General features: G+C 48.5%; 1 protein-coding gene and 1 long non-coding RNA gene across 3 annotated transcripts in view; both read right to left on the bottom strand.

Moving 5' to 3' along the window:
• LOC146372283 (uncharacterized) overlaps positions 1–12558 on the bottom strand; it is a 154048-nt gene that overhangs the window by 6274 nt on the left and 135216 nt on the right. The gene's annotated exons all lie outside the window — the stretch shown is intronic.
• zbtb1 (zinc finger and BTB domain containing 1) lies at positions 3037–12265 on the bottom strand. The gene is made up of 2 exons (XM_084952649.1): positions 12151–12265; positions 3037–7419 (listed from the first exon to the last, which is right to left on the bottom strand). The coding sequence occupies exon 2, from the start codon at positions 7413–7415 to the stop codon at positions 5409–5411; it is 2007 nt and encodes a 668-aa protein (XP_084808775.1). The 5' UTR covers positions 7416–7419; positions 12151–12265; the 3' UTR covers positions 3037–5408.

Raw genomic sequence — 12558 nt, forward strand, 5'->3', positions numbered from 1 at the left:
AGTCCATCTGCATCTTAAGGATAAAGGACACTCTTTCGAGGATGCCAATGTTCACATTTTGGACAGAGAGGACAGATGGTTTGAAAGAGGAGTGAAAGAAGCCATCTATGTCCACTGTGAGCGACCATCTTTGAACAGAGGCGGGGGTTTACGACACCAACTCTCTGCCATCTATAATCCAGTTTTGAGATCCCTTCCCAGACGCCTTAACGCCCACTCACATCCTGGGCCATCTGACCTCAGGAATTCGCATGATAAGGTGGGGCCAGGTTTCACAATGAACACACCCGAAACTCTGGCTGATTGGGACCCACACCCGCTTTCACACCTTGGCTCAGGCGATTAGAGGATCATCAGGGGGTCCTTTTGTCCCTCTGTGGGGGGATACTCCCACTAGGTTTATATCTGGGACTCTCCACCATTTGACCTTAGAACTGAAGAAGCTTCTCGGATGAGAGGTGAAACGTCTTCAAGTAACTTAAAGAAGTCCAGACGCTTTTCTTTGCAAGCTCCTTTGACTACGATGACCTGGATGACTGAGAACCTTCACAGACATCCTGTCTCAGAGTGACGCTGAAAAACTAGTTCATGCATTTATTACTTCCAGGCTGGACTACTGTAATTCATTATTATCAGGATGTCCAAAAAACTCACTGAAAAGCCTTCAGCTAATCCAAAATGCTGCAGCAAGAGTACTGACAGGGACTAGAAGGAGAGAGCATATTTCTCCTGTTTTGGCTTCCCTTCATTGGCTTCCTGTTAAGTCCAGAATTGAATTCAAAATCCTGCTCCTCACATACAAGGTCTTAAATAATCAGGCCCCATCTTATCTTAATGACCTTGTAGTACCATATCACCCTATTAGAGCACTTCGCTCTCGCTCTGCAGGCCTACTTGTTGTTCCTAGAGTATTTAAAAGTAGAATGGGAGGCAGAGCCTTTAGTTTTCAGGCCCCTCTTCTGTGGAACCAGCTTCCAGTTTGGATTCGGGAGACAGAAACTATCTCTACTTTTAAGATTAGGCTTAAAACTTTCCTTTTTGCTAAAGCATATAGTTAGGGCTGGACCAGGTGACCCTGAATCCTCCCTTAGTTATGCTGCAATAGACGTAGGCTGCCGGGGGATTCCCATGATGCATTGAGTTTTTCCTTTCCAGTCACCTTTCTCACTCACTATGTATTAATAGACCTCTCTGCATTGAATCATATCTGTTATTAACCTCTGTCTCTCTTCCACAGCATGTCTTTTATCCTGTCTTCCTTCTCTCACCCCAACCGGTCGCAGCAGATGGCCGCCCCTCCCTGAGCCTGGTTCTGCCGGAGGTTTCTTCCTGTTAAAAGGGAGTTTTTCCTTCCCACTGTCGCCAAAGTGCTTGCTCATAGGGGGTCATATGATTGTTGGGTTTTTCTCTGTATCTATGAAGCGCCTTGAGGCGACTTTTGTTGTGATTTGGCGCTATATAAATAAAATTGAATTGAATTGAATTGAATTTGTACTGTATAATCTGCAGATTCTGACAGAAATTTCTAACTATCCTTTGAAGCACCGCTCCTCTCTAAAACAGCAATAAGGATAATTATTAGGCCATTTGTAAATAACAAAATAACTTTATAACTTAAAGCAAATTTGGGAAACATAAAGTCCGAAGTCTTTATATAAAGGGCCATCAGTCAAACAATACTGTTTGGTCTGGGTCTAAACAGAGCGCGTTGTGTGTGACGTCTTCTTTTGCGCATGCGGGCTGCTTTGAGGGTTCACACTAGAGCTCGTTTGCTGTCACATTTTATTTGTAGTGTGAACAAGCAGACAAAAAAAATTGGATTTGATCAAAAAATCGGAATTGAGCATTAAGACCTGCAGTGTGAACGTAGCCTAATATAGCGGAGGGTATTTTCGGCCGTTTCAATGTGGACGCACAACGTGAAAACGATAGTGTGGACACGGAGCGTTTTCAAAAGAAAACAGTTTTCAAATTTATCCGGGCTAGTGTAGATGTAGCCTCAGCCATTTGATTCATGTTACAGCAGCTCATAAGTGAATGAACATGGTGCAACAAAAGTACTTTTAGAAGTACAATTTCCCAAAAACTTACATTTATTTAAATTTATTTGAGTAGGGTTGGGGATTGCCACCTCAGCATGCAGTCATGTCTTGCTAATAACCTAATTTTAATCAGGTGTATTGCAGCAGGGACACATGGAAAAGTTACAGGACACCAGCCCTCAAGTTTGACACCTGTGCTCTACAGGAAGCTGTGAGGCTGATGTTGAGGACTGGAGTTTGACACCCCTGCTGCAGAGGAACATTACAGACCCTCCTCTTGTGGATATTTTAATCCAAACAGAGACAAAAGTCTGGATTTAACATTTTCAGATTCAAAGGTGATCTGACGGTGGAGATGGACATCTGCGGCCTTGTGTTGATGACATTCTGATCAAATGTTATTTTTATGTCTCATCTTCAGAATCTTTAGAAAAATTAAAACAAGTATTTCTGAGTGAGATGCAGTTTCCTGGAAATATTTTAGAATAAAAGCCTCACTAAACACTCAATTTGAAACAGGAAGCGCTGAGGTTGCATGATCAACATCAATAAAAAAATCTTCAAAATAATTGTGATTATATTCCAATCAGATAGGAATGTCAAAGGTCAGCTGAATCTCAGAGCCCATGTGACTGAAAAACATTTATGTGGAGCATTTAAACACCAACACTGGACCTGTTTCCCGCTGGCCTTCAGTCAGAAACGATCACCGTTAACAAACCAATAATCAATAACAGCTGCTTCTTCTGTGGTATCCTGTCAGGAAACCACAGAAGCTAGAACACAGCTAGAACACAGCTACAGGTGATCTCTGTGAAAAATGTGAGCATCAGTCCAAACATCAGCTGATCAATGAGCTGATCCTCCCTCAGCCCTGACATTAAAAACTTCATGAAGCAGAGAAAAGATGAAGCTGCAGCTTGAGGAGGAGGTGCTGGTAAATAACACTGAGCCTTCATCCTCTGTGGGATGGAAACAGAGGCTCCACCCACACTCAGGTTCACTCTGTTTATTAAGAGTCGTGGTCACAAACAGAAAAACAACGCAAAAAGAAGAACAAACAGCTGACATCGCTAGCTTTACTTAAGACGACATTCGTTTACACCTGGGGTAACCAGGTGGACCCGCCACCTTGGTCAGATCCACCCGGTCCGACCTGAGCCGGCTTAAACTGGTCTAAACTGGTGAGGCGTTAAAGGGGCATGTCCCTGACTTCTGTTAGTGCTGATTAGGTGAAAGTTGAATTAGTTTGAGTTCAGCTGGAGTTTGTTTGGTTTCAGGTCTTAGTCCACAGGAAACAGTCTCACTGTGAGCCAGACGAGAAGATGAGGGGGGCAGGGCTGATTGTCCGAGCAGCCGCAGAATCATTTCATGGAGCTCATTCTGATTGGTTCTGATAGTCTGATTTACTCGAGCCTGTAACGACTGGTTGGTTCTGAGCAGCTGGATCCGGTCCGATCCCGTACTGCTGGCGAGCGAACACTTCGAGAGACTTGTAAGGCATCACAGGAGTTCTGAGGGTAAGAGTCGAGGTGACTGGTTCTAGTGTTTAGATGTTGGATTTTTCATTGGCCGGTTCAGTCTGAGGGGGGGCTTGTGACCTTCCGTGCCGGCCCGCCCCTCACACATCGCCGTGAGTTTGACAGGAAGGACGGAGTGTTACAGTAAAGGCACCAATCACAGAGTGCGTGGGACGGTGACAGAGCGAGGAAGCCGTAACAGGCTTTAGTATTCTGGGAAACATCCAAGCGTGAGGCAGCGCACCCTCGCAAACAGGAAGTTCTCTCCACGCAGGCCACAGGGGGCGCCGTTTCAGCAGACATACTAGTTTGTATTTCCTCTGGAGATCACACTGCGAGCAGCACAAGCGCTAACCGTGGGTGTGGGCGGAGCTTCGACTGACTCATTTTAATCAGTTACTATAACGTTTTTAGGTTGTGATGACGTCAGTTGCTGAACCTGAACTCTAGGATCCATGAAGGTCCGCAAGTCCTCCGCTTGGCCCATTGGACGGAAACGCTACGGTCGACTCGTTCAGACCTGAGCTGTAACGGGTGGAGGGTGGTGCCTCCTCTACGCGACTGCGAGATTCCTGCTCTTTGATACGAGCAGCTGATTGGCCATCACAGCTGTCAGATATCATACATGCAATTATAACTTAATAAAAATAATGTTTAACTATAAAAACGATCAGTGCCGTCAGCTGAGAGCGTGATTGGTCATGCAGGCACCAGCTGATGGCACGTCACCTTCATGGTTTGTTTAGAGAACAGAGCAGCTGCGTCTTGACCTGCAGCCAGTTTCAGGTAACGTCTTAAAACAGAAGCTCAGAGCGCTGCAGAACCACCGCAGCTCACACCGGCCTGTGACAGCGCCAGTTTCAGTAACTCATGACGGTTTTGAATCAGCCAGAAATGTCGCTAAAGCGTGAGTTCATAGGGGTCGTCTGATTGGTGGGTTTCTGTGGATTACTTTTGGACCTGAAATGTGATTAAAGCTCAGAGAAGGCCACATGACCACATCAGTCTGAGGCCGCGATTTGAACCGTGCACTCTGCGAGTCGGAATTTAAGGCAACATGGCGCCTCGTTGCTCTGAAAATCACGCAAGGGCAGTTTTGAGTTTCAGCTCGTGTTTAAACATTTAAAAAAAGAACAACAGGAAACGTGAGCTCTGGGCGACCAATCAGATTTTATGATGGGTTCAGTTATTTGTAATCTGTTTCCTGGCGTGTAATTCATTGTGCAGCTCATTTTGGCCTTTAATTTTGTCAAGGGTTAATCTCACAGAGCCCCACGAGGCGACTGCTGTTGTGACTGTGTGCCATATGTTTGCGTAAAATAAAGTTCAATTGAATTGGAGGATAAAACAACTGTTCGTGCTCTAAACAGCTTCCCTCCTCCCTCCAGAAAAGGTCTGCCTCTCTCGCCACCAAGTTCAGCTCCAATATGGCAGACAGAAGCTTCCTGTCACGCACGGTGACTACACCGTCATCATGGAGAGAGGCAGGCAGTGGGTGGAGCTTGTGTGCCACCGCCCACCTCCCGCTCTCCATGTACGGACACCTAGCAGTCGGTTTCTAGGCAGCATGCTGTTTGCTATTTATTCAGAATCAGCTCTAACACGAGGCTTCCTGTCCTCAGGTGTGCCTCAGGTATCTACCAACCCACCAACTTCCTGTTGCGCAAAGCCTCAAGCGGACAGAAGTCACTAAGGCGCGGCTGGACCCGCAGCTCGCAGTGTGACACCCGGTTAGTTTGCGTACGGCTTCAAAGTGCAGTTCAGTCTTTTTGGTGTTCAAGTGCATTCTTTGTTCTCACATTTATGGCTTCTTAGTAACAGACTCGTGGACATGGCAGCAGCGCTGTTATAGTCTCTTGGTGTGTTTGGAGTTATAGTGGCTCCGCATGTCTTTGCGCAGGCGGAACTTCTCACCGCACACGCCACAGATGTACAGGTGGACATCCATGTGCTTCTCCAGCTGTTCGCCACCCGGGAAGATCTGGAAGCACACCTGGCAGATGGTTTCCCCGGCTGACAGGTGGGAGATCATGTGACGCACGTGGTCGTGTTTGAGGAAGGTCCCCTGGTCACACACGGGGCACACGTAGCGCGCCATTCCTTTATGCATGTCAGTGTGGAGGCGGAGTTGGCGCTCGCGCAGGAACTGCTTGCCACAGGTCTGGCAGGTGAACTGCTTCTCCTTGGTGTGGACAGTGTAGTGTTCGCGCAGGTGGCAGCGCTGGTAGAAGCCTTTGCCACAGATGCTGCAGAAGTGTTTGCGGCGGTGATCGGGCTCGCCGCCTTCCTCCAGCATGGTGGGCCGGAACAGCTCCTGGTCGTGGCAGGATAGAGCGTGCTCCAGCGCCAGGCTCTCGTTCTGGAACAGCAGGCCGCAGTGCGGACACGCCAGGTCGGCCGCCTCCAGCAGCCCCTCCTCCATCCCATGCGGCTCCTCCAGCAGGGACGCCTCATCCTCGCCATGGGAGTCCGACTCAGCTCCATGGGATTCACCGCAGCGCTCGGCATGCTCCTGCAGCTGCCGGCCTTTGATCAACACCTGGCCGCACCTGCCGCAGGCACATATGTGCCCCATGTGGTTGGACAGATAGTGCGCGGACTTGTCCTCCTCCAATAACAGAGCGCCACACACCTCGCAGGGCGTGCCGTCAGCGTCCTGCTTCTCGTCTTTGACCTTCCGGAGTTTGGCGGGGATGCCGGAATCATTGCCTTCGAAAGGCTCGCTGCTGTTTTCCAAACCGGAGACACCGGGCTCGGGGTCCGATTGCGTCTTCTCCCTCAGCGCTGCATCACCGAAGCGTGCGCTAAAATCTCTGGCGGCATGCTCGCCAACACGGACCACCTCGATCTCAGGGAACATGCTCTCTTCTGGTTCAGTCTTGATGGTCCTGGTGGACCCAGGCTCGCCGTCTGGTCCGCCTGGGACTGACCGGGCAGTCTTGGCCTCAGGCCAGTCGTCCTCGCCTTTACAGACGACCCGGTGCTCCTCCACGCTCTCTGAGGCAGAGCTCTCTGCTTTACTTGAGTCGTTGTCACCCTCAGTGTTGCCTCGGGGTGGGTGGAAGGCTTTGCGGTTGGTACAGGTGAGGATATGCTCGATTAGAAGCTTCTCGCAGCTGAACACGAAGCCACAGTCGTCGCAGGTGTATGTGCGACCGAACCTAGGGCGGTCCTTCAGAGTTGAACTCCTGCCACCCGACCGCTTCCTCAGGTCACACGGTTGCTCGCCTGCTCCGTCTAAAACTGGCGCCGCCACAATCAGAGGAGCGGTTGCCGCCTCTTCAGTCGTGGCTGGCCTGCCAACTGCAGCAGGAACAGCAGGAACAGCCGGACGCCCCGTGCTGCTAGTGACGGCCTTCGGCAGACGCTCCCCTTCAGGTGCGGCGGGCCGCTGCTGTTCGTACATGCGCACGCCAAACATCATCTTCCCGCCAGCAGGCCCGGCGGAGGAGCTGGATGAGGAGGCAGAGGAGGACGGTGTGATGTTGGAGCTCCTGATGTCCCTGAGGTCCTCCAGCGAGTCGGGGATGTAGTACATCTGCAGATATGCCATGGAGGCTTTCAGCTCCTCAAACTCGTAACTGCCCACAACGATGCGCCCGAGGTACATGAGCTGCAGGATGAGGTCGAAGCACTCGGCACTGATCTGCATGTTGCTCAGGTCCAGGCGGCCCGCCCCCTGCTGGTCCCGGATGAACATCATCCTGAAGTAGGAGCTGCAGGCCGCCAGCACCGCCTTGTGAGCCCGGAAGTAGATGTCGCCAATGGCGATGAGGCAGTCGCACAGGAAGCCCCACTCGCGCTGGTTGTTGAGTTGCTGGAGGACGTGATCGCTGTGGCTCGGCCTCGCCATCGCCCTGTGGACAACAGAGGAAGACAGAGTCAGAGTTTATGAGGCAGCAAGGTCGTCTGCGGTCAACTTTCATAACGTGTGAGCCGTCACGGGACAGTCGGGCCTGATATGATTCATCAGCAACTCTGACTTTAATTAGAGCCACAAGTTCACACGCCGAGCACGCTCAGATTAGCTCCCAGCTTCACTTACAGCACTGCAGTGATGAATCAGTATTTCCTTCTCAAGAACACACTGCTCGGATTTAACATGCATGCGCACGCACGCACGCACACACTCACACACACAGGATGGCAGGTTTACTTCTCACCTTTCTAAACTCACTGTGGGGGAGGATGCTTCACCTCCCGTTGGCTATTCTCACAGTAAGTGACCCCCCCTCACACACACACACCTACCCTGTTATGTGACAGATGTGTTTGTACTGCAGGACAAGTATACCTGTACACACCCCAAGTTACTGCCTAAATAAAAGGTCCACCCTGACCCCACCAACACCTGGAGAGTTCACAGCAGATGTCCTGTGGACCAGGTTACAGTAAACTGTGAGCCAGATGTGCCCGACACACCCGACAAATCTGGATCTTTAAGGTGGACTCAGAGGAAACTGCAGATGCAGGGCACGTCTGGGCCAAACCGCTCTCTGAGAGCGCTCTCTGCTCGCTGGTTACCCGAGCCCTCATCGGCAGGTCTGCGCCAATAACATCTACAGCAGTGCCAGATGTGGGCGGAGCTAAAAAACAGGTTCCTGTGCTGCAGGAGAAAACCGGTCGCATGCGGTTTTCTGTACCGTGAAGTGAACCCAGTCCTGTTCTTCAGAACTGGAGCTTTTTGTTAGACATGTACCTTCACTGCTTGACCCCCCCCTGCCCCGCTGCTGCTTGGAGACACTGAAACCCATCAAAAGATGTGACGAATCCTGACAAATGCAACTACACATTGAGGCAGCCCATGATGACCGTGATTAGTGCAGCTGTTTCCAACTTGTTCTGCCTCACACAATTCCTGATTCAAGCAAATTGACTGGCAGACAAAATTTCCAGCGCCAACTAGTGCCCTGCATCTCCGTGCTCTGCATCTATTAGGCTGCAGAGCGCCTAATAGATGCATGAATCATGCTTCACTGCGACAGCAAGGCAAGAACACTCAGCGGTCCTCTGGATGTCGGTGGTGGCCATGCAAACTGACACATGACTAGAGCAGGACGATATGACCAAAAATATTTATCACAATATATATTTGAAAATTTGCGATAACGATATAACTGACGATATAATTGACACTAGACAAAATACTTTACAACTCCTCAACTTTATTAGTGCAAAGAAAAAAGAAAAAAAAAAAAACATCAATGTATTTTCACTTAAACAAGCAGCTTTTTTAAGTGCATTAAAGTTATATAAAAAATTAACAGTGCAAATGCAAATCCTTGCTGACAGTTTAACCAAAAGGCATTTCCGGTGGAAAGTGGCCGACATATCCTCAGCATAACCATGTATAATATCCACAAAACTTAAAGAGGTTATACACACACACACACAATACGGTAATATTATGTTGAAGCACAGTACGTATCACTCCGCGAGGCTCCTGCCTACGATAGCCGTAATGCTCCGACAATCCATCAAGCGGTGCGGCTTCGTAGCTTAGCAAAGTCGTACTGAAACATTTGACAGATTTTCGAGCGCCGTGTACCACATAAAAACGTTTCCAGGTCAGTAAACACAACCAGAATTCATACATAAGGCACACGGGATTATAAGGGGCGCTGTCGATTTTCAGAAAAATCAAAGGATTGATTTTAAGGGTGCCGTATTTTCCAATAATAACGACAGCCCGCTAGCATGCGCTACCAAAAATAGTGTTTTGTTGTATATAGGGCTGCCACGATTAGTCGACTAGTCACGATTACGTCGACTATCAAAATCGTCGACGACTGACTTAATAGTCGACGTGTCGTTTGAAGCTTTGTAAGATCACAAAAGACGCAGGAATAAGTAGTAGGATTTAAGAGTGTAATAACGGACTGAAACAGAAGATGGCAGCACTGCATGTACAAGGACGCCAGCTGCCGTTAAACCCCGAAGAAGAAGCTGTGTCCCAGAATTCATAGCGCGGCCCAGCTCAGTTTCCAACAATGGCGAAAGCTAGTTAGTTTTAATATTACTCTTATTATTCTTTCTGGGTCACAAAATAAACGTTTAACATATTTTCAGGTGCGAATGTAGCTGTGTAAACCCCAAATATCTGCTCAGTTTATCAAGACACCACAGATTTTCAAAAGCGCTCTGACGTTTTCGGAGACGTCTGTTACCCACTAGCTCGATAGCTAGCCGGGGGCAAAGCTCACCCCGGACTCCCGGCAAATCGTTTTCAAACCCACCGCCGTCTTTCGCTACTCAGGTTAAACATATATAAGTCACTTAGATAACTTAAATGTTATTGTTTGGCTTTTTTTTTTGTATTTTATTTGTTCCTGAGTAAATCAGTTTGGCTGAGATTAAAGTTATAGTTTTTACACAGCTGAATAAACGTCAAGCAGACAACTGATTATCAGAAGTGTGAGATGCTGGAGAATATACTCCGGTGTCCTGTTATATTTTAGATAGCAAGGAGTTTATTAAACTTCACTGAAACAATCTGCAAATTTCATTAAAATTTAATAAACTACCATCTTGTCTTTATTTTTAGTTAGCACAGACCTTACACACCTAAAGCTGTAAGCTAATGATAGTTATATAAGAGCAGATGCTGCTGGTGCAATAAGCTGTACGTTTTACGTCCAATGGATGATGATCTGATTAGTCGACTAATCGCAAAAATAATCGGTGACTAGTCGACTATCAAAATAATCGTTTGTGGCAGCCCTAGTTGTATATCTGACGGATGAAAGCCAAACCAGTTCCACACCACTGAAGTTGCAGCATTTTTACAAACCAATTCTGGTTCATCCGTTTCATTCAATGATCCACTTTCGCTCTTCTCATTCTGCGTCGCCGCCATGTGCGTATGTAAACAAAGGCACTGCGCATGCGCGTTTTGCCCATATTCTATCGCGATATTTCATTTTCTTATCGTTGCCCAACATTACACCGGTATTACCGTGAATGGTATGATATAGCCCAGCCCTACACATGACTACAGGAAGTGAGGTCGTCATGTGAGATCAACGAGCCAACATGTTCCAGCAGAATATGAATTGATGACCGAAGAGCATGACTCCATTGCAGACGGTCAGGTGACTGATTTCCAAACTGAGTTCCGCCTCTCAGATGAGGCTCAGGATGGCGTTTTATTCTGAAATGGTTTGGCTCTTTGATCACATGACGTGACGTCAGATCAGTTCACGTGAGTTCAGGACGGTCCCGCTGATTTAAAGCCAAAACTGAGCTCCTCCAACAAAACTGATCCTGCTAAAGGTGGAGACATAGAACGCACCTCCACATGATTCCCCAGACACCGCTAGCTACACACCATGTGACAGTAAGAGCCAGCAGTGGAGTGACTTGTGATGAGGTCACATAGTGGGAAAGCAGGACTTTGCCCCCAGCCCCAATCTCAGTTTGATGTGACGGCGCCGTGCAGCTGCTGCAGTTACATTAAATTGCAGAACGACCTTTTTATATCCCATCATAAACGTCATCATCATCACACTTTTCCAGAAATATGCAGATATGATTTTTAAGAATGCCTTAAAACGTTCAGGCTGATTAAATCCTCAGTTTCTAATCACAGCCCAGCTCAGAGTTTATGATTTTAAATGGTGACACATTGTTTTTTCCCCTTTTCAGGTCATTGTGATATGCAGTTTTTCACAAGTTTTTAGTAAGATGAGTGCCTTAATCGTGTTATTACCAGAACAAGTCATGGACAAGTCGTTTGCACTCTGATCAGCTGGTTGCTGCTCACAGGAAGGTCTCAGGGCTCATTTTATCAGCCGACATGTGACAGTCTAGGTTCATATCTGATGTGTCTGCTGTCAGGTGTGTTTGAGCTTTGTGAGGTTAAAGGTCACAGTTCAGAAACCTACTCTACTGATCAGTAATCAATAAAGATAATAATGTGATCACTGTGAAGAGTGGATAAAATAATTTTGGCCTCTGTCACCAGACTCCACTGTAAAAACCACTCAAAATAAGAGCCCTCATCCTGCTTACTGGAAGTCCCCGCCGGGCCCGCAGGCACGCGGTGCGGGCTGTCAGTCACCGGCAGACAGGCCGCGAAGGAGCCGCCGAGGTGGGAGCGAGCCCGTGGAGAGACCGGAGGGAGAGGCTGGCCACACCGCCGAGCTAAAATGGAGATTACAGCTCGGCTGAGATTAGCTGCTCCAAGCTAACCCCTGTTAGCGTGGTCCACACCGGAAGTTCCTGTGATCGCTCCTCCAAAATGAAAACACGAAGCGTGACAAGGGGTGAGCGAGACCACCGTCAGGGTATCGCGTGCATCACAGCGCGTCTCGGTGACAGTCAGACACTCCCCGAAGGACCGTCAGTGAACCCGTAGCTCCTCCGGCTGCTTCAATGCTCAAAACTATTCGTTACGACTTATATTTTGAAAGTAGCCACCGGATGTGATGCGAATAAAACCGGGCGATTACTGAGCGCTCTCTCCCGCAAACAGCACCGCCGCCCCCGCACTGCCACCCGCATTCAGCACCGAGAGCAGGCCGCGAGCATTTCCTTCACCGCCTGCCGCCCAGACGGCCCCGAGCCCGGACACGGGTCCGTCCACTCACCGTGGGTCCCGGAGGCCGGCGAAGGGGCTGCTGCTGTGGGATTCCCAGGCTCCGAAAAGTCCTCCGCGGATGGTTTACTGTGGAGACGAAGGAGCAGCCTCTTCTTCTTCTTCTTCTCCTCCCGCAGGATGAAAGCACTTCCGCACAGCCCGCCGCGCCGTCAAGCCGCACATAGCGAGGAAGTCCAAATAAGGAACTTCCGGTCAGAGTGAGGCCCTTCAAAATAAAGTTTAATAAAGTTTTAACGTTTCAAAAATACGTTTCTGCTTTGATGCTTCGCGCAGCTCAGCTGACACCACGGAAACGCAACATGTGTCGCACAGTAAAAAATTAAAAAAAAAAAAAAAAGTAAAATGAAAAACTGAAGTTGTTATAATAAAATATATAAGAGCTTTAACCCAGTGGGAC

The sequence above is a fragment of the Perissodus microlepis genome, chromosome 15, assembly GCF_051167445.1.
Source record: "Perissodus microlepis isolate ML-2025 ecotype Zambia chromosome 15, ASM5116744v1, whole genome shotgun sequence".
NCBI classification, from domain to species: Eukaryota; Metazoa; Chordata; class Actinopteri; order Cichliformes; family Cichlidae; genus Perissodus; species Perissodus microlepis.